Below are 22,574 nucleotides of genomic sequence, written 5' to 3'. Positions count from 1 at the left end.
GTGAGGTGGTATGAGAAATGCCACCTGTTTTAAAATCTACATGCTCTTTTGAGCTCAGTGACTGAATTTTTAAAGATGGGTCTTTTTCTTGCAAGCATCTTTCAGCGGTTTTGGCATGGACCGTACACAACAGGGTTCCTCCCAGGAACTCTGCTCCTCTCTTCTGAGTGCCTGTTTTCCTCAGTCTTTACCCCTAAATTATGTTCCAAAGTGGGACTTCACCATATAAATGCTGTTACCATTGTCCTAATCACGATCTTTTGGGAGTAGACTGATCATTTGTTTAATTGAAGCATCTCAAATCATTCCTGTTGCCTGCCATACAGAGAGGCAACGCATTTACTGCCAGTGCTGTTCTTTGCACCCAGCTGAGATGAGCAACACAAAAAAATAGATCAAAAGCAGGTCCTGCTGCACAGTTCTTATTAGCCCAACAGCAGTACTTAATCTACTTCCCATACATGTTTTCCTCCTAAGAAACTCCTTGGCTTTCCCAGAGCAAAAGGGTCCACTAGGCTTACAGGCTTGCTCTGTTAAAAACACCACTCTCACGTTGTGTGGCATAGTTTAAATTTATTCTTCCCTCATTTCTTGCCAGGCATTGCTTTAGGAACTCAGTACAGGATCTAAAGCACATAAGCTCACATATATAGAACTCAGCTATAATAGAGTTTTTGTACCACATGAGCTACTAAATCCTTTGTGACTCCATTACCTTCACCTTAAATGAAAATTATCCCAGTTAGAATAGGTTTCCAAATTAGGACAAGGTGAGACTAGCAAGTTTGCCCCACTGTTGTGGGGTGAGCCTGTGGTGTAGCTAGGACTCTTGTACGTTTGGGTATAACTGGGAAAAATCAGTTTAAAAGGTGGGGTTTTTTTTTGTTGAAAATTTGAAAGCTTTCTATAATAATATTATGATATAAGACTTAGCTTAATTCCACTTTTGGAAACATCTAAAAAGTAACAGCAGAATTTATTTTCAGCATTTGTTTCGGTAAGCAACGAACCACAAAAATTGACCGTTCACACATCTCTTAATCTGGCTATGCTGGCACTGCGGGAAGCCTCTGTGCACAGAGCAGTCAATGAGGTGCTCTAAATCACATTAGGGCTTGGCAGGCTTCATCCTGCAGTATGAGATGTGCAAAGATAATGAAAATCTTTGTCCTAGACCAGCTGTACCCCCCTAGAGACCCGGCTCAGAAGCCAGCCCACTGATCCTACTAGTTTACTTATAAAAAATTCCCAAAAGAGACTGAGCTGGTTCAGCACCAAGCTCCACCCCGGGTCTAAAGCTACACAAGATATCTGTGTGGGAGAAGGGCCAGGCAGCAACGCTTGCCAGCTCCAGCCTTTGAGATTTAGTGAGCTGGGAAAGAACAGAGTTTAGCTCTCTCGTGGAGGAGTCTTTTGACTAACGGGACTTTGCAGTTTGGAGGATGTTCTGGATTACTCTGCTTCTTGACACATGTCAGGGGAGAAAGCGGGCTGAGGTCCCGTGGCCAGGTGAGGCTCTGGAGAGTTTGCCCAAAAAGAACGCGGGGAGGAGGGGGAAAAGGGCAGGATGGTCACTGCCTCACCCAGTATTTTGTCTGTTACTGCATCGAATCAAGTGGAAATAGCACCCTGCTACCATATGTTTTGATAGAAGCTGTTCAAACTGAATGCATGTATGAAAAAAAGTAAAAGGTAATGAGAAACTATTTGATTATAAAATGTTTAACAGGCATTTGTTTTCACAGTCTTCACATTACCCCAAACATTCTGCATTTTGGTCAGGCTGTTTTCTCATTCAAGGTGGTTTCTTGTTTAACTGAAGCTTGTGCACAGCTCTTTTAGCCACATCTACTTTCTAGAAAACAATATTCTACCCACTCTTTTCAGAAAGTGGCTAAAATATGATAACCCCAAGATCAGACAGGTTTAAGGGGAGACCTTTAAAACATTCATGTGCTTAGCTATGCAAATAAGCACCTGCGGAATTTTTAGTAAAAAACCTTTTGAAAACTCCAGTAGGATCCACTTGTATCTGTAGAAATTGAACAGCTTAAAGGCCAGAAGCCTCCTTTGAGGGCTGTTGCCTTTACTGAAATTGGAAGAAGCTTGAAAAGTCACAAGCCTGTTCACTGGCCATTGCTTAGTCCAATTCACACTTAGTTGCTGATGCACCAGGGTTGCTCAGGTCTCTGAGTAAATGGACAGATTTCTTGGGATTTTTCCTTCAGCAATATCTAATTGCTGATCAACACAGACCAGCACGGTCTTTGCAAGAGTGAATACAGAATATTGCATGGCAAACTCCAGTGTCAAAGAAGAGAGACTCCAGTGGGGGATGCCTAAGCGCAGGCAGGAATTTCCGGGAATCCCAATAGCCAGGCAGAGCAGTGGGGGCTGCCCAGAACAGTACAGGGACCAAAACACAAGGATGGAAAAGTCTTAACTGCCTTAATTTTTAGACACAGAAAACAATAGGATTTCATACCATTAATGCAGTATTATATATTGTATATTTATTATGTATGGTATGGTATAATAATGCAGCCACAGATATATTAGTTAGTAAGCACAGCCATGGTATAAAGTTTCTTATGTTCCAGAGAGGCAGCTTGTAAATGTGCATGATAGGATGTGCGGTTTTAAAGCTGACAGTAAAGTGGCAGAGAGCAACTGGCAGTGAATGACATGAGAGGATGTTCAGTGATGCTGCCCATGGGAAAGAGCTAACAGCGGAAAGGATGTGTGCACAGAGGAGAGTAGATCAAAGGCAGTATGTGTGTAGTTATTAAGAAAACGTGGAGGAAATAACAAAATCTAGGAGAGATGGGAATTCTGAGGAAGCATTAGAACCCATGAGCATTAAAGACAGATGGAGCATTTTAAACATACCACAGTTAATCACACAAAGGTTAGGGATTGGAAAAGAATGCAAACAATACTTAACCACATGAATGTAGGTTCAATGAGCTGAGGGTGAAGTCCTGAGAATGGGTATATTTATACTCAGAAACACGGAATCACTCCTAGTTCTCAGATCTATGCCCCTGCCCGTGCCCCAGCTGCATGTCAGGCGAGTCCCAGGTACTCGGCATCCCACCAGGCCTTTGGTTTCCAGGTGAGCTCTACTAACAATGGAATAACTGCAGAAGTAGTACAAAGCACACAGCACGGAGTACTTAAAGCACACAATTTCTGCTTGCGTTTTGCCACCGATATTTTGGCTATCCTGCTGAATTCCCATAAGGTAAATAGCAAAAAGTGGGAGATGGGTAGCAATAAGTGGAAGAATGCAAGAGTCTACATTGCAACATCACTAAACATAAATGAGTTTTTGGCAGCATCCACAACTACTCGTATATGAATCCTTACAGTTACATTTTTTACAATTTAGGTACCAGGCCTTGGAAAGTTTGAGTCTATAGGTATTTAAAGAAAAGATCCCAGCTGATCAACACCACGAAGTCTTCAGTTATTGTTACATATTTTAGGCAAAAAGGTAATTTCTTAGAATTTTTAGCAATTCTATAAAGTAATGCAAATTGCTTCTACTTGACAGCTGCCCAGCTGAAAGCCAAGTCAACTTTCTTCTTTCTGCACAACCAAATAAGGCCAACAAGGATGATAAACCAGCAGTGGTTAACATTGTGTACATTGGTTTCAGCTTGACTAATCTTTTTAGTTTAGAAGACGTGTGAGGACTGTTTGAAGCTATGGGTCATGATGCCCATCCAACATACAGCAGTTATTCTAAACGTCTCAATGAATCACTTACTGTGGCTGTTTTCAAAATGGGAAAGACATTTCATTCTCTCTATTTTATGTATTACTGCTGTGAAACACCTTACGCCTTAGCTGGCCAGGTGAAAAAGAAAGTATTTTCTTTTTTTTTTTTTATATATATATATATATATATATGGTAGCTGTCAGAAGTGGATCCTTTAATGGATTTTCATGAACAAAAAGGCATAGATCTGGAAAAGAAAGCCCCTTTCTTAAAAATTCTAATATTCCAAAGTTAAAAGAAGATCTGAAGGTTTACTAATGGAAAAATAAACTGAAGTACAGGAATAGAAGGAGGAAATGCATATCGTAAATTAGTCTTCATGTGACATGTTTCATCCTGGGAAGAAAGTGATGGTCAATTTTTATGTCATCATTGCATCAATTTTAGATTTCTTTTGGATATTAATACATTTTTAGACAGATTCTTGATTGATACATTTGCATGTAATGAAATATTGTTACAACAGAGGTCAGAGCTATGCTAGCCCTTATGGTACCAGCTATAGTATATAATTTTTACTTTTTCTTCGGTGATGATTTTTTTCCAGTCAGCAGTGGCACTCACAAGTAACTGTATGGCTGGTGATCAGTAGCAGTGCTTTTTAAAAACTGTTGCATAAATATATATTCAGTCAGTCAGTAGCCACATTTTGACAGATAACCTAAACCCAGTTCAGTTTGTGGAGTAGTAAGTTGTGCACAACAAAACTTATTGCAATAAAATCACTGCCTGACCCATGATGCAACAGCTGACCCCCCCATGCTGGTGCTATCTGAACACTGGCAGGTCGAAACTCAAGGAGGAGGCCTTCAGCCAGCCGGGTCGCAGAAAAATCAGAGAGTTCAACACAGGGCTGGCTTAGCTGGTATTTCACTATTGCCTAAACCGATTATGTAGAGACTGCAGACGGGTTCAACCCGCATGGTGCTGCTGAGCCCTCTTGGCCAGCATGCCCCTGCCTCGCGCACAGGCTCCAGGGGTGGCCACTGCCAGCGGGGAGGTACCAAGCTTCCCCGTTCTAGCTACAGTATATGCAAACAGCACAAAACAACAGCATGAACATAAAAGATCACACTTTTCTACAATGACAACTGAATTAGGAAGTTATGGTGAGCTACCAACAGCTAAAAATGAAAAGCAGTTCAGGATATATCCGGGATGTGCTGTGTTCCTCACTTTTCTCAGTTCCTCAGCTTCCTCTAGGAAGCTCTTAAAATCCCTTGTTCTCTCTACACATGCAGTTTTACAACCACACTCCCCAATTGTTCATTGTAAACCCTTAAATCTCTGAATTCAGAAAGTCAATTTAAAGAAATAAGTTTGTGCGTTAAAGACTTCCTACGGCACTGATACCTGTTTTTTATTTTGTCAACAGGTAAATCTACTGGGACTGGAGTTCAAGCTTACTGAAGGTGAGGAGAATATGTCAGTTCCATCAGAATTTGAATCAATTTTGAATAAAGAAAGACATTGTAATATTGAGATATACTAAAATAGATTAGTTTACTTACGTGCACAGGATAGACTGGTCTTCTCGATCTGTGAATAAAGAAAAAAATCCATTAATTAGGGAAAATGGCTATGTCCTGACAGAAGCACTTATATTTATAAGGATTTACATTGAACAGCCTAGACCTTCCAAAATCTGGCAATCCATGTTTAGTCAAAAGTACTGGGTTCACATCTTATTTAATTTGCCCTTCCATTTAAATAAGCATCTCTAATGGAAATATTTTGTACAAAAAATGAACAAAAGGTTAAGAGTTCAAAAATATTTTTTGTAAATTCCATTAGAGATGAACTGTAATGAGGACAGCAAAAAGATCAGGCTCTCTATAAGAAGATTATAATTGAAAATTTCAAACCTGAAACTCAAGTTTTTACTACGCTTATGAAGTATGGCTAGCAGCCCACTTCAGACAAAGTCTGGACAGATAAGGCATCAAAACCTAAAATGTTTTAAGCTGGTCATGCAAAGTTTTAAATTTTGAAAGCAGAGCAGTTCAAATACCTGAATAATGTACTCTCTATTTCATTTCAGACTGAGAGACACCTTTTATCAAGAGGACAAGTAATTTCTCTGAGATATCCTCCAAAGAATAAGGTAAAACAAGATACATCACATATTTTACAAGAGCACGTCAACAAGTAAATAAGTATTCTTCATGCTTTTTCCTATGAACAGGACCATGAAACACATTGTGGATCAAACTTTATAAAAAGGTGGACCAAAATCTCCATTTCTACTATTTGAGGCATGTAAGAGGTTTCCGCGCAGCAGAGTCCAGTATGCTGTAATGCTGCAGCAAGGTTTAGGATTACATCCTAGCTCCATAACCTGCTCTTGCAGCGTTCCTCCCCGCTTACGCTTTTGGAGTCAGAGTTTCTTTTTACCTTCAGAACTTTTACACAGAATTTTCTACCAAAAGGCTGATCTCAGGCTAAGATGTCTAGGCTGTGATGGACAATGAACACCCACTGAGGTTTCATAATGTGCTCCACGGTGCTGAACTATTTTGTAAAGCTCCATTGAAGCAAGATTTCCAGAAATGTCTGTGGTAATGGGAGGCTTTACAATTTGCCCTCTATGTAAAGATGCATGACTAGCATGTTTGCTGTGATCAGTTCTGAAGTAGAACAATTTTTTTCACTGTGGGAATGGTCAAACGTTGGGACAGGTTGCCCAGAGAGGTGTGGTATCTCCACCCTTGGAGCTGTTTGGAAGTAGACTCGAACAAGGGTCTGAGCAATCTGCCCTGGCATTGAAGTTGGCCCTTCTTGGAGTGAGGCTGTCACAGACTGCTTTGTACAGCCTGTAGAAAAATCTTCTGACTTAGGAAAATAAATTCCCAGGCAGGTCAAATACATTTTTGAAAAGTGTGCATAGTTTACAAATCTGAGACTTGAGGCAGATAATTAAGGCAGAAGCAAGTGTTTCTGTATGGTTTGGCACTATTTATCAGATGCAGATATTAGCCCAGTGGAGCCTCCGGTCAGAGGTTAAGACACGAACTCCTTCCTCCTTTTAGTCAGTGTGTGGGGTGACTTGCAGGGCTACCTATCCGATTGCTTGCCCCTATCGCTGGCCCTGTACGTAATAAATACCATGAGATAAACAAGCTTTCTGTACTGTGTAAAGATAATGGAGATAAATTTGACCTATTAAGCTTGCAAGTTGTAATTGCTGCCTGGACCACAGCCAGTCTAGGAAAAGCAAAGAGTAAACAACTGTTTTACTCCCAGTTCCTCAATAGCTCTAACATTAACTGCTTTATTGATCACTCACATGGCAAACGGTGCCACTTAACTGGTTTATTTGGTAAACTGGTGCAAAATGACTCATTACATTTCTATTGGAGATATTTGTCAGCAATCAGCACAGCAGGACTCTTCCACATAAACATCTGGGAGGAGAGGAGCTGTAAGCTATGTTTGTTTTTCACTGCAGGATACGAGCTAGGCTTTCTTTTAAGTTAAAAAAGTGAGAACACGGTAGAATTTTTGCTAAAAATACACTGTTGTGTAAATAGAAACCATGGACATATATTGATATTGCATCACAAATCCATAAATACCATAAAGAAAATAAAAGTGACTCCCTGATACGGAACTGCCAGTGGAATTTCTGAGCTCAGGGAACATTAGAAAAAGTTGGTCTCCTCCAAGCCAAGTATTTTCTCACTACTCTCTGCTGCCCATTGCTGCCCTTTTGCTCCCCAGTAAGTGAAAAACCCCTCCTGAAGGTATCTCATAAACTGGCCCACCACAGGGATTTGCACGAGTGCAGACGTATGGGCAGCTTTGCTGAAATATAAGAGCAGAAGAAGGATTAGGAAGGTCAGAAGTTGCACCAAGTGCCCTCTGGGATAGAGAACAGGCTGTGCAAGCCAAGCCTGAGTTACTGAATTTCTCTGGACTCGATCAGCCCAGCCCCTCATTGCAGGTACAGGGAACAAATCCTGCTGAAATGGGAATAAGAGGGAAATGGAGGGAATGGTGGGTCTTTGGTCCTGGAAGGACTCAAACTGAAAGCAGGCACTGCTGGGTGGTTGCTGGCTCTCCAAGGATGCCTTCTGGTGAAGCAGCACTTTGTGACTCTGACTGACAGCAACTTGCTTGAGGGCTATTGGGGGCTCTTGGAGGGAAAATCAAAATTATTTATTTGATTTCAGCTTTCTCTTATAGTCTGAAAGGCTTCCAGATTGGACCTATGTGATTTTCCTGTTCTCTGTAGGTGAACAACCCCATGGCATTCTTGAAAGCTTCTCCTCTTGGTCACTGGACTTATCCCCTTCTAACTTCCCTTGTGTTTGGCAGCCATATGAAGTCTCGAAGCTTTCAGCCCTGCATTGCTGAACTGTGCAGCCTGTCCTGCAAAACCTCATGCTGACAAACTGTCCTGTGCACATTCATGGAGGGAGAATTCCAGATGTTACTCTGTTTCCTTCAGCAGTTCTAACAAATTGCAAAGGTAAGGATGAAACATATCAGGAAATCTAATCCTATTCTTTTATGACTTGAGCTGCAGATACTGGTCTCATTTACTTTCAAGGGCTGTCCCGTTCGATTGCTCCTGTTTCTGTTCTGGAATATTTTCTTCTATATAGAAAGGACTGTGCCCTATTTGGGAGTCTGCAACTTTACGTGGGTAGATCTATCAGAAGAGAATGACTTGCACGAATAAAACTCCTTAAACATAATTCCTGGGGCTTAAAAAGTAAAAAAATATGTCTTCTAGCTTCCAATATCTTTTTGGTTAATGCCTTTTTAAAAAATTTGACACTACCTGGAAGACTATCATATCCATCCCCTGTACGTCTATATTAGATGTTTTGGACATTTTTTAATTTTCTCCTCAATTTGTTAATAGCATAGAGATCTACATTTATATTCTAAAACCCACCAGCTTTCCTAAACATGCAGTTGACTTTTTTTTTCCTGGAATCTGCTTAGCTTTTTCTCCAAACACCTCCAGATTGCTTGTAAGAATCATATGCCCTTCTGTTCTTGATAGACCAGCTAGCTCTGCTTAATCACAAACAAAATCAGATGGTTTATCACAATGAAGCAGCAAGTTGGCAGCTTTACCATAAAAGGAAAAAACCAGACTGAAACCATGTTCCAACACTCGTTTACTGCTTCTTTACATTTGTTAATAACTACACTGCCTAAAGGGGACATTTCTGTACAGTCCTACTGAGGACACAGTAAACAGATGGCTTTTCACAGCAGCCTCCTTTTCTAAGATCTTGGGAACTGTGTTTCCCTCCCATACCTCCCAGTAACTACCAGGTTGTTTGTTTTTCCATCTTTAACTCACGCTTGCATAAAAATGGCTTTGCAGAAAATAGATAACCTTCTTGAATCTGCAGAAAGCCGTAATAGATCTTCTCCGTGATGATTTATTGCCAGAGAACTTAATAAAAGCCTAATCATCCACATGGAAACTTATATCTACTACTACTGCTATATAACCTGACTTTTCACATTTGTATTGTTTATCACTTATTTGCTGTTTGCTGCGAGCAGGGAAGATGCAGAAGGCAACAGAATTACTCATCCCTACTGGACCGGTGTCTCAGCTCCATCGTCACTGGAAGCCGGCAGTGCTGCAGGAAGAAGTCATCCACCCACCTCCAGCTCCTCTTCCCTGGCCTGCACTGCCCTCTCCTTGCTGCTGCGCCCAGCGTTTATGCAGCCGCACTGGGCACCAGGCAGGGGTGACCCACCTTAAAACTGATTCAGCAAAAAGCAGGGGTGGTTTTCTCCTGGAGCAGTTTTGTGTCATGACTGCATGAAGACTGGTGCTGGCAGTGCAAGAGCTGGAATGAGGGGGGGCGAGCCCTTCGTGTGGTAGCTGTGCCACTGGGGAGCTAGTTCATCCGAAACACAGGAGAGAGAGGTGGGTGCAGAAGCATAGGGTGATTTTTTACGATTGCAGTCTCTAAGTGTAGTAGTAGTCAGTTAGCTTGTCTGTAAAGACAGTCAGTGGGGCCCAGTTCAGTGTGGTAGCTCCTGGGCACAGATACACACACAAAATGCTCTCGTGGAATATTATATTCTCTTAGGCTTTTAGATTAAAGAAAACTAAAGTGGATAAAGTTTATTCTTGTTCTGGCTGGAAATGAGCGTCAGTGACTGTGCCTGGGCAATAATCATACTACGTTAGTGACGTGGTAATCAGTAGATTCAACAAGCCCCCCGGTTTGAGCATGAGACAGCATGACTGTGATTTGTAAGAGTTTTAAGTGCTCGGAACCACTTGAAACAGTGGAAATTTTATCTCTGCCCAGCCAACATCTCTGTTAATTCCCGTGTCCTGTGAGATGTCAGCTTTTCTGCATATTTGGAAGAAACTCCAATTATCTGATTTCTGTTAACCATAGCTAAGTGTTATTACCAGAACAACTTAGATGGGACTTAAGCATCATCCCTAATGAATACATTAACCAAGTCTCTAAAGCAGAGGAGGAGTGCAGTGTGCACAGCTCATGTTTTTTGCTGGATCTGTGTGCCAACAGAGGAGAGGGTGAGAATGTGAAGGGCTGTGATTCCCAGATGATGAGCCTGCAATAGGACCAGCGATCTGCAGACATCGAGGCTTGATTTACCAAAAGATAAAGGCTCCCTGAGACATCTGAACAAACTGATTGCTCTTGGCCAAGTGGCCCTGGTCATGAAGTACCGGAACGTAATTCTTCAGTCTCATGAATCTAAGATCTATTTTACTTTGGCAAGAAGAAACTATGCAAGTTTCCCAGATAAGGAGCAATACTGAAATTTCACAAGGAAAACATTCACTGCCCTGATCCATGTTTATGAGTAAGAATTTTTGTTTATGTTCCATTTGCAAATATGCTTACAAAAAACTATGAAACTCTCCATGTCTATACGTGTTGCATGCACACACACACACAATCATGTTGGCACCCACTTTCACCACTCCAATGTGAATACAATTTGGCTGAATAACTAGAGTTATTTTGAGGTTTGGTTTAGTTTTATGCACAAAACATGAGTATGTTTTTACAAACAAAAGCATGGCTTTAAAACCAACTGGGGCCCTCTTCAGAGATGGAGAGCCTCCAAAATGGCATGTGAAAGTAAATAAGCAAGTAAAGCGTGGGTGTCCTGGGCTTGTGATGCAAACTCTTGTGGGACCGCTCCCCAGCTGCCGTGCCAGCTGTGCGTGGTTAGGATGGGAGGCGGTGGAAGAGCATTCTCGTAAAGGTTCAACTGATGATCTATTCCCTCCTCTTTTCTTTCTACTTGCTCTCCCCCTCCTCTCTGCTGTCAAGAAGAATTCCTTGCAGAGGGGGCACATGAATAATGAGGTGTAAAGCTTCCCCAAGAGTTGGTGGGGCCAGGAAATTATTACGAGCACCAAAAAAGTGAATAGAAAGAAGCATGCACTCTTGCTGCCTCCTCTTCCCCGCACCCAGCCTGGGAGTCACAGCCGAACTCAGGCTGTTCTAGGTGCAGTTAATGACCACAGCGAAGGGTAAGCCAGCTCCAGCGGCTTCATCGCTGCTTGGGAGAGCATGTTAGGAAGGACAGGAGACAATCAGAGAGAGGAAGAGTGAAAGAGGTCCTTATGCTGCTGGGATCAGGCTGATCTATGCTGATACTAGTTTCATGTTAAGCAGAAAACTCATGTACTTTCAGGCCAAAACAATTCTCCTGTTTCAGCATAGGCTGTAGTATTACGTTTTTTTCTCTTTCCTGCAGAGAGCTTGTAGCCCTTTCCTAGTTGCTTTTCCCCATCCCATTTTTAGGGACAAGTAGCAGTATTCTGCACAGCTGAATGAGGGGAACACTGCTAATGACCTGCAGGAGCCAGAAGCTTCTTGCAGAGCTCCCCTGCAAGGCTTGCTGCTTAAATAAAGGATCTGAGGAAAGAAGACTGCTCTGACTTCAGGGCCTGCTCAGAGCCCTGGACAGTGCTGGATGCAGAGCACAGAGTTCAAGAGATGATCTAGAAGACAGATATGTGACTGTGGCTTAGTGGGATGAGCTTATGCCAAGTAAGTTTCTTGTAACTGTGGTTACATCAAAAATGATATTTACTGAATCATGTTATTCTAAAAGCACCTGCCCCCTCAGTCCTAACGTATTTTATGTGCCTGTCTTCATGAATAACTCTGCTGTTACAGTAAGGAGGAAGGTCTGTTTTCTCTGCTGCACTGTAGCTCTGCCTTCTGGGATGCACTCAAATAAAGGAACTGAAATAGCTCCAGAAAAGAAATGTCATATAAGCCGTAGGAAGAAAAAAGGTTGATATTGTAACATAGATACCTAGTGCTCTGGGTTTAGAGTTGAATTAACTATATTTTGAATACTCGTATATCTGAAAATGTATGATTCTAAAGTGAGGAACCTAAGTTATAATTAGGGAATCAAATAAGTAAATAATCTTCAGGAGTTTAATCTTCAGAAGTTCTAAGGATTTTGTTATTTGGATTATTTTGTTAGCATTACAGTTAGTACATATGAGCACTTGGGACTTCTTTGGGGGAAAGACCTTTGATATCAATCACCATTGGGGTGTGTGTGTGTGTGTTTGTATATATAGTACTTGTACCAAAATGACAGGGATTTGATTGGTATTTGCACTCAGTAGAAGTCTGCCTGGGGTCGGGCGATTTAGACTGCCCGGAAGCCTATCACATGTGAGATGATCTTGTTTTCATTGTGGGGAAGGACTTTGTCTAGTCCAAGTCTTGGTTTAGAAAATAGCAATTAATTATGATATGCCAAACTGACTACTTGTAACTTCTAGTAAACTCACCAGGTTCATATTTCAAGTAGAACAAGTACAGGAGTACAGCAATCCTTGTGATCACGATGTGCTGTGCACCTGGAGAAATGCTGTGTAATTTCATTTGCATAATCAGATGAAGTGTGAAGTGGTTTTGAATGGATTAATTTCTCAGTAACAATCACTGTCCTGTGTATGTATGTAACTATTACAAAGAAATCGGTACCGGGTACTGTTCTAGCTGCTAAACTGAAGTTTCTAGATGCTGTTTATTGTTTTCCCCAGTCAGATCTAAAACCCATGAGCCCTAAACCCTTAAATCCTTAAGCTCCAAACTGGGAAGCCCTAAGCATTAGGGCCAAGCCTGCGAACATTGCTGAGCCATAGAATAGCCAGAATTTCTGCAGGATCAGGCCCCTACTGAAGGCATTTAAATTTCAAAGCATTTTGCAGACTCTTGGTTTCCTGAAGCACCGTCGCTGTGAGATGGCAACGGGTCGTGTCCCTGTAGTCTGTAGGTGTTGCAGCCTCATACATTCATCGCTATAGCTTTTTCATCCCTAAATTTATGATTTTTTTTCCCTAGAGCAAAAACCCCTTAGTCTGTCAGTAGTGACTGCAGAAGGAGGAGAGCACTGTGAATTTCAAAGGTTTTGTTTGCATCATTTGGGGCCTGACTGCTTTCCTATTGCTGCTCATTGCAGTTATTGTTAGAAAACAGAGCCCATCGCAACTTAGGGCTCCAAAGCATTAGACTGTAATGAAAGTAGCCCCAAAACATCATTTCAGTTTGCTTTGCTGGGGGGGGGGGGGGAGAGAGAGAGGAGCAATGCTGACAGATCCAGCAGCGCTAGCAGCTAACTTTGGAATAGTCTCCGCTGGTGGAGAGGGAGCATTTTCCATGCCCGTATTTGCCAAAACTATTTGCTTGACTTTGAAACCTTCCCACATGCCTCGACACAGATGGGTAAAAGGATTGTTTTTCCTTTTTGAGTCACAGTGTTTGTGGACTGCCGTTCCTGCCAAAGAATTCCTCTGAAACTTCTAGAAAGCCCGTGTTGCCCTCCATAACAGATCTTTTCTGGCTGTGCTTCTTGCAGGAGCACATGTGGAGTTACAAGGTGTTTTCTCCCATGTTACTGTGCAGCAATTTCTAAGAACTGTAGCATTAAACTCGCCTACCTTGCATCATGCTCCTGTAGGCTGTGTCCGCGATAGCGTAGATGTGGGGTGGCATCTCGTGCCTCTTCTTTCCCTTGTACATGTCAATAATCTTCTCTGAATAAATAGGCAGCTGTTTGTATGGATTTATCACCACGCAGAAGAGACCTGAATAAGTCTGCAAGGAAATTCAAATAAAAACCGGAATTAGTATCATGTGCCATGTCTAGTCTGGGAAACACAGGCATCAGCTGCATTGAACTAACAGGATTTTAGCAAATAACACTCTTTTGTATTCTGCCTAGTGTAACAAATGAAGCAGTGATTTCTGAATGTATGTGTATGGGTGGTTTCCAAGTGCACTAATAATTATTTCTAATAAGCAAACTGCTAGAAAGTATGTGAATTTAGCAATCTGTAGCAACGCCATGCTTTGATCTGATGTTAGAGCTTCTTGACTTCAGTTATTTTCAGTACATAGTGAATCACCCTTATCTGCGATGATGTAACAACTGTAATACTTCATAATATTTCTTTATATGTGTTTTTTCATACCAGAGTATGTCCTCTGCTCAGGTAGGTGTCAAATTTTGTACGCTGAAATCCTAGGTAAGAAGCTTGGACTGATGTTAGAAGAAAGCTTTTAAAAAAAGATTATATGGACACCATATAACAATCGTGACTGATGAGAGTCCTTGGAAAAAAAAATATTACTCAAGTTCCAAATAGATGTCTTAACAGAATAGTCACGCCTTCACTACATGACTATTTCTGTAAGAAATTTAACAAAAATTGTGGTTTCTGTTTACAGTTTAATTAAGGTATTCATATAAAAATATATACATAAACAAACAAGAACATTGGCTACCAGCTGATAGCTGTTCATCCAGGTTTTGTTAGTTTTTTTTAAATTCTCCTTTATTTTGGAAAGCTTCAGCTATTGAACTGGGAGCAGAAATAATAGCATATGATAACAGATGGTGAACCATATATCACAAACAGTTACTAAAAGTAAGCAGTTTGCAAGGGTTTCCCATTTAAAAAAAAAAAATAAATTAAAACCCCAAAATAAAAAATTACAAGTTTAGGAGATTATAATTGCAGGGGTATTGGGATATTTAAGCTGGCCTATGGCTGTTAATTTTAAAACCATGCCAGTTTAAAAAAACTGAAATAATGAAATTATGTTCTTTCTAACTTCGGCATAAGGGGGTCTGGATTTATTTTTTTTTTTATTGCTGTGCTGTGTGAGTGAGTGCTTTGTGGCGTGCAGCTGCTGCCTTGCCTTAATCTCAGGGCTGTGTCCAAGGATGGCTGAAGCTGCCTCGGTTCCCCCATAGGAAGCACTGCAGTGCAGGACTGTAAAACAGCATCTGGGAGGCTTGGCTCTGGGCACAGGGATTTCCCTTTCCTGACCATAATAGGAAATGGCACAACACGGTCTCAGCACAGCCTGAGTGCTTTATATGGTATTCGGCAAACACGGTGAGAGCATCCATCAGCCTCCAGCAGTGAGGAGCAGGTTGGGTGCTCCACGCTGGGCAGGAGAACGTCTGGGGTGCTCTGGGTGGTGATGAGGACCTCTCTCATGTGTTTCCATGGTCTCAAGTCAGATAACAAGAAAATCAAGCTCAAGATCTTTGCCAGTTCTCAATATCCCCAAGCTAAAACCCTTGATATGGAAGGTAGAGAATTACTGTGCTGGATTTTCATTGATGCTGGAGTTCAGAATGTGCTAATTGTGTCAAAACGAACTTTAGTGCTGCAGGGACAATATACTTGAAAAATGGCAGTTTTTAATCCTAGAATGACTATCAGGGCTCTTAAGGAAAGGATAGCAAGGCCTTTATTTTCAGCAGAAATAGATTTACTGTATGCACTCAACTAATCATTCCCAACCAAGTAAATAAAATAATAGGAGAGTAAATTTCCAATTCAAGAAATTATTCAGGCTGCCCTTCCCTGAGATTTATAGGCATTTGCCTGAATTGCCACATGCAGGGCTGTTTGCACACCCAGGCATACAGTTAACATACCTTTGAAGAACTAACTTTGAGGCACAAGAAGCAGGTTACTAAGGCAGGGCAAAAGCCTGAGCTGATGAAGTTCAGGAGTCCCCATTTCTAACTGGGCTGTGACTGATACCTTCTCTCACCTCGGGAAAGCTGAACAAGACCTCTTGGTTTCACCGATTGTAGTTCTAGGTATCTGCTTTGCAAGGATTTGGGGAAAACCGATTAAAGTATGTGATATTTTGAAGATAAGCAAGCCAGTTGGCTAAGCGTGTGATTGGAAGTGGGGGGTTTGAAGTTTCCATGCTTTAAATCATTCTCCTTGGGGCACGGTCTGCCCAGAGAGGGGGACCCATGGCCATATCTCTCCCTAGAGGGTCTGGAGAGAGAACATGGTTTGAGGTATCTTAAGGATAGTGTCCATAAGAGTGCTGAGCTTGTGTGTCCCTTGGACAGTCACTGCTGATGAGTATTTAAGAGAGACTGGCACAAATACGCACATCTACATTGTAAAAGCCTACGTCTGGGCGGAAGAATCCCACCTCTGGTTCCAATATGCGTATATAGTTTTCTGTATTCAAGAAAGCATTTTGCACTGTTAAGCAAAGACGGAATTAGTAGTGCCTAGAGTACAGGCACAAGAAACTCTACTCTCAAATCCACTGAACTTGTGTTGCTATTTTATTTGTGTTTACATAATAACTTTTGGTCTAATTTGTGTGTGCTCAGAACAGAATCTGCCTTGTCCAATGTGAAACATGAGTTAGTGGCAACACGGTGCTTGCTCTTCTTTCTTAATTATCTGTGATGAAGAAAAAGACCAAGGTGTTTGTCCAGTGTACAGTCGCTTTATGAATTTCTGCACTGAATCTTTTTATTTAATAATATTTAATATAAATGCAAGGGGCAGATGATTTGATTTCTGCTCCCCCTCCCCCCCCCTCAAGCTAGGTTGACTTTTTTCTTTAGCAGAATTGGGAATCCCCATTTGTGTCAGTGTCATTTTCCTCTAAAGAGGAAAATGTTAAGGTCACATTTTCGTTGTATGTGTGGGACTCCAAGGGAGGCAATGTAGGCACTGCATGGCAAAGCTGGGAGATGGTTGTTTACAGTTAGTTTTGGAAGTGGATGAGAACAAAACCTCAAATTCTGTTTAGATGCCCCCTATTGATTTTTTTTTTTTTTTTTAAAGGTATGACAGTATCTAGCAGGGCACTTTGTAAGGCTGGACAGTTTCAAGCAGTTTTTCATTACTGAAACTGCTAATAACTTGTTGTAATACAAGTCAAAATAATTTCTTTATAACTGTTAATTTACTACCATCTTAAAATCTAGTCTCTTCAGAAAGAAAACTTAATTTCAGATACACTTCCATTTATGTCTCCATGAAAAATTCTTTGCTTTCTAATTGCATTATCCACTTTTTAAAACTAATTTCCTCTTCCTTTAGAAAGTGAAAGTTCCACAAAGTAAACATATTGGGAATCCTGGAACATCTATGCAGAGTGTCGCTGAGAACAACAACAAAGAAACCCCACACATTTTATCCCACTATTATTCTAGTAATTCTTTTTAGATCTTGCAATAATGCACAACATTTTCAGATAAATTCCATTTTAGTAATTAATGCTGCATGTTCTGATATAATAACACATAGGTCCATATGTTCACCTGCAAACTTAAAATCCAATAAACTCAAATACTGAAAAGATGGAAAGCCTAGCTTCTTTCAGGAATCTGATGTGCATTTTAGTACGTTCCTGAAGGAAAGATATTGAGCTTAGCTCTTTTAAGTTATGCATAACAATTAAATAGTTCCTTTGTTGTACTATACATAACTATCTTCTTTTCTGCTTCACTTCCTACTTTCCAATTTAGCATTCCTCATATTAATAATGAGCTCTACTCCTGCTCCTAAAACCTTGTTACTTAAGCTCTGTACTTTCTTTCACTCATCAGTGGTGTGTCATGCAAGTAAAATTTTTGTAGATTGAAACTGTAGATTACTTTTCTGCAGCACAGCATAGGGATCCTCCATGTAAAATCAAAGATAACAGCCAAGTTCCATGGAAACTTTCTGAGCTTGCTTACTGTGCAGTCTGCTTACTGTTCATGCGGATAGATCACAGAGTTATTAATATCAAAATACGCTTGTGTTAATATGCTTGTATGGACTGGAAGACAGAATAACCTTGGCCCTAATTCACATGACCATAGAGAAGATTATAATTTGTCCAGGCTTGTCTGATCTGTAAGTTGACCAACAAGGAGGGAAAAAAAAAATGTTTTAGTGGATGCATGTCTTCAGTTCAGTAACACACTGGAGCATATGAGTACTCTCACTTGAATTCCAGTGGGTTTATTCATTTATTCAAACATAAGGTTTTACTCAAGCACCCACCAAACCAGAACTTGTCAGCTGCCTTTCAGCGCGAGTTTTGCCTGAGAAAAGACTGCATGACTTGGCTTTTCCATATGTTCTTTTTGCAAGTTACTGGAAACTTTGTTCAGGTTTACACTGAAGTCATTCAAAAGTCCCTATTGATTGATTTATTTATTTTAAAGCAGCAGGACTGAGGTGTTGCTCAGCTATCGGAGAGTACTTTCCAAGCCAACAATATCCTTTCAGAATTAGCAAGCTTTGGGGAAGAAACCTTCATGTGTTTTAATTATGCAAAGAAGCAATTATTCAAGAAGCAGGAGAGTCATGGGGAATAAAGTAAAGTAAACTAAATACATTTTTGGTTTGGGATGTCACTTCTGAGGGGTCAGTACTTGCATGGCAGTGTTACGTGCAAGGACTGTATCCCTGATAGTGGGTGGGATCCCCCTCGTTCATGATGGGACATGGTAGCATGCAATAGGAAATGCCGTGTGCGTGTTTGATTCTACTTACATAAATTAAACCTGAGAAGTATCTCTCCCTTAGATTGTGCAGCACTGAAGCTTCATTGAGGCAAGTCAGCTCTGCCATGTCCTCCACTTTGGAGAACTTTGGAGGGTTCATCTTCTGGATGTCATCCTTGCTCAGTGTCACTTTCTTTCCATTTTCTGCTAGTTCAACTGTCACCTCATCCCCTTTCTCTTCCTTGATACTTGCTGCTTCAAATCCATGTTTTTCTGATGGAATCCAAACCAGTCTCTTCGCTGACCAGTCAGCCTGGGCAAGTGGGTTGTTAATGAAGTTTTTGTCCACAAAGAGGAATTTCTCATCATCGCTGAGACCTTTTTGAGACATTTTGACTCAGTAGACACCTGTTGAGGAAGCAAAATATTCTGCTTTAAAGGGAGGCAAATGTGGAGATGTTCCAGGCAAAACACATTTGATAAATCTGCCATGCAGTAGATCCAAAGCTCTATAGGTCCTGTGTCATAGCTCACCATTTCCATGCAGATACTTTTGGGTGCCAGCTTAGGTACCTTCGAGTATCTGTGTTTGGATTCCCATTCCTTTGTTACTGTGTCTGAAATCACCTAAATCAAAAGCTTCATGGCACTAAAACAAATGAGGACACCTGGGCTTATTACTTTATTTTGTTTATGTTGTACTGAAGATCAGAGAGAAAAGTAAGGCAAAACTAATGTCTGTGCAATGAGACTGTCAGGACTGCACCACGACTACCAGCTGAACAGCTTCCTGCAGCCTCCTCTCTTGCCCATCACAAAGTTAATTGAATTCAGATACGTAAAAAATTTCTCATCACCCAAAAACTGTTGGGTACATACTGAAATACCAGTGCAATAATGAAATAATTAGTAGAAGAACAGTTCCCAGGCTGTGTTCCAGAAAGGACAGAAACGAACTCTTCTTGCAAAGGACTATTTCCAATCACTCTAATACCATTTCATTTGGAGAAGTGTAAGATTAAGAAAAGGCCAAAAGAAAAAACAGAAAAGAAATTGTTATCAGTGTTGCTGATGAAGGAGAAGTAATTTAGAGTTATCCCCTTTCCATGGTTCAGATAGTGGGAGCTGATAATTTATGAAGGGTAAATGTCTACCACATGAGAGAGAGAGGAGAAATAAAACAAGCCTGGAAGTTGCATCAGCTATTAGATACTCTGAACCATGATGCTCAAATTGGAAGGATGATGCATCTGTGTCATGCAGTTGCACATGGATAAAACAGCATCATGCGGTTGCACTTGGATAAAGCAGCCGTATGTATCTGCTCCATAGGTGAGAGCAATGGGAGGGTTTTGGCTGCTTTGCACCGTGTCTGGGAGGGAGGAGGCAGCAGCTTCTTTCCTGCTCTGGCCATTGGAGGTTAGGATGTAGCTGCAAGAGCTTTGCTGATAATGCTGGAGCTTTCATAAGTGTTCTGCTCTGTCCTATGGGACACACAGCTCTAAATGAGGAAAGGAGTGTAAACAGAGGACTTCTTGTGGTTTGCTACAGGGCAGGAAAAGAGCGGTGCTAATCAGGAAACCTTCCATGCAGTGGAGCAGAGGGGGGAGCTGGGGAGGAGCTACGGTGGGGAGCAGGGAAGAGTGTGTGCCCAAGAAAAACATCTGTAGGAGACAGAGGCTGTTTCGTTTCCTTATTGAGAATGAATTTAATATTTACAGCATTCAAACAAACATGAATCTTGAGGGAGTTTGGAAAACTGACTGATAAAGATGTCAGCAATCAACCCATAGCAGAATGATATTTGTAAAGACCAAGCTCTGTGGTATGTAGCCAAATGGACACCCTGTGCTCTGGGAGTATCAGAGATTGGTCTCCAAGTATTTGTCCCTGAAGCCTTCCCACAGATTAATGTTTTTTGCAAGGCCAGACTGTGTGAGGGGTCTGAGAGAGAAGCATGGATCATGCAGAAGGTGACGTAAAGCTTAAAAACAAAACTAGGATTTTAGAGGCGCCTAAGAGTGTTAGATGGTATCCCACTGAAATTCAGTGGAAATTAGATGCCCCAGTTCCTTAAACTCCCTTGACAATTCTCTCATCTGAAAAAAAGAACAGCTTTCCTCTAAATGTGCTCGTTCTAGAGCCACCAGCCTTGCCTGGAAAACCTTGACAGGAAAAATTCACCCAGGTCATCCACACACATGCAATGTGCTTGGTGATGTGGGTGAATGGGAGGGAGACCCTAACAGCTTGGCTCCGCGCATTGCCACTGGCCTGCACGCAGTGTTCACCGCTGTCGAGTCTCTGCAAGGGAGCTCTGTAGGATGTGGCCCTTTGCTCGCTCCCAGGGGATTCTTGGAAGAGAGCTGCAAGAGGAAACTATTTGACCTCTGTGTGGATTAAGGCAGAAAATGTTCCCTCGTTGCCAAGACGGCTGGTAGAGCTGCACAGTTCCAATAATGGAGATGGTATTCTCTACAGCTGAGCTTTCCAGCTGGCGGCCTCAGGGTGAAGCCGGCCGGACAGGGGAACAAAGGGAACGCTGCCCCATTGCCAGGGCTGTGGCTCCAGGAGCAGGGGGCTCAGGGAGCAGCAGGAGCCTGCTATGGCCTCTCTCCTCCCACTTGCGGTAGCAATGGGCAAGGCATGTTCTCTGCCCCACTGTCCCAGCAGTGTGAGAGGAACTGCTGTGGCAATGGAGTGGGAGGATTTCGGTCCGTCCTAGGCCCAGGAGAGAGAACTATATGGTCACCCTGAAGAATCAGAAAGGCTGGATTGTGCTGTCCATGGCTAAGTGCCAAGTGACAGCACATTTAAATCAATAGGAGTTTGGTACTGCTGTCAGAAACACCAAAAATTAGACTGACCTGCAGAGCTGAGTTTCACAGAGTCAAATCCTGCTACTTTGAGGCTGCCCACAAACAATGATGGTGGAAATCAAACTGCCGAATCATCCTGACCATCTACCTCAAAAACCCAACTAACATTTGGCCTGCTACAAAGCATGTCATCAGTGGGATGACCCAAGAGTTCTTCGCCGTTTTGTTGCCCAAGGACCAAGGGAAAGTTCCTTTCCTTGTTACATGCTAAGTCAAAAACATCTTCCACAGATTACAGCATGAAACAGAGAGCTGGTCTGTCTGTATTCTACTATGTTCTCCTACTTCTTCCTGCACGTAAAACTTTCTGCACCTTGTTATTCTGTCTTTTTGAAAGCAAGATGAGGTTGGAAGGTATAAGAGGTGGCATAAACTGCAGAGCTTGGAAATATAAGTTTTTATCCTCTAGATCTAAGGACTATGTTTGACTAATTTAAACATGGTAAGAATAGACCCCCTACAAGAAATAGGGAATAGACAGTCTCAGCTGGATCTCGTAACTCCTCTCTTTACACAAATCCATGTTTTCTTCTCATTGTGTTTCAGAACTTTTACATGACTGATCCTCTGGAATCTGAGGATAAAGTTTTGAGTAGCAGCTGAGTACCACTGTAGTAAAAAAGGAAATGCAGTTATGAAGGGTGGCTCAATGAATATTAATAGTTCAATAGATTAATGAATATTAATTAATGCATATTAGCATTACAGGAAGGTTTCTGAATGGAAGGGGTAGAAGATGAGCTCCACAAACTCAACTACATTTGTCCTAGTGAGGTGCTGTGCACTGAGCTAATGAGCTGCTGAAGCTTTCTGATTAATCATAGAATCATTTAAGTTGGAAAAGACCTTTAAGATCATCAAGTCCAACCGTTAACCTAGCACTGCCAAGTCCACCACTAAACCATGTCCCTAAGCACCACATCTACAAGTCTTTTAAACACCTCCAGGGATGGTGACTCAACCACTTCCCTGGGCAGCCTGTTCCAATGCTTGACAACCCTTTTGTTGAAGAAGTTTTTCCTAATATCCAATCTAAACCTCCCCTGGCACAACTTGAGGCCATTGCCTTTTGTCCTATCACTTCTTACTTGGGAGAAGAGACCGACACCCACCTCGCTACAACCTCCTTTCAG

At 41.6% G+C, this 22,574-nt stretch overlaps 1 protein-coding gene across 3 annotated transcripts in view; it reads right to left on the bottom strand.

The window, feature by feature from the left end:
• Nucleotides 1-22,574, bottom strand: part of MYH11 (myosin heavy chain 11) — a 64,379-nt gene that overhangs the window by 38,118 nt on the left and 3,687 nt on the right. For all 3 annotated transcript variants that reach the window (XM_076351206.1, XM_076351207.1, XM_076351208.1), the window contains exons 2-4: nucleotides 18,612-18,970; nucleotides 13,725-13,881; nucleotides 5,296-5,323 (exon numbers count right to left, since the gene is read on the bottom strand). In XM_076351206.1, coding sequence (XP_076207321.1) covers nucleotides 5,296-5,323; nucleotides 13,725-13,881; nucleotides 18,612-18,953 — 527 coding nt within the window. In that variant the 5' untranslated portion in view covers nucleotides 18,954-18,970. The remainder of the gene's footprint in view (nucleotides 1-5,295; nucleotides 5,324-13,724; nucleotides 13,882-18,611; nucleotides 18,971-22,574) is intronic.

The sequence above is a fragment of the Aptenodytes patagonicus genome, chromosome 13 (genome assembly GCF_965638725.1).
Source record: "Aptenodytes patagonicus chromosome 13, bAptPat1.pri.cur, whole genome shotgun sequence".
NCBI lineage: Eukaryota > Metazoa > Chordata > Aves > Sphenisciformes > Spheniscidae > Aptenodytes > Aptenodytes patagonicus.
Note: the sequence above shows the minus strand (reverse complement) of the source record. Positions and strands in the feature narration are given on the sequence as shown.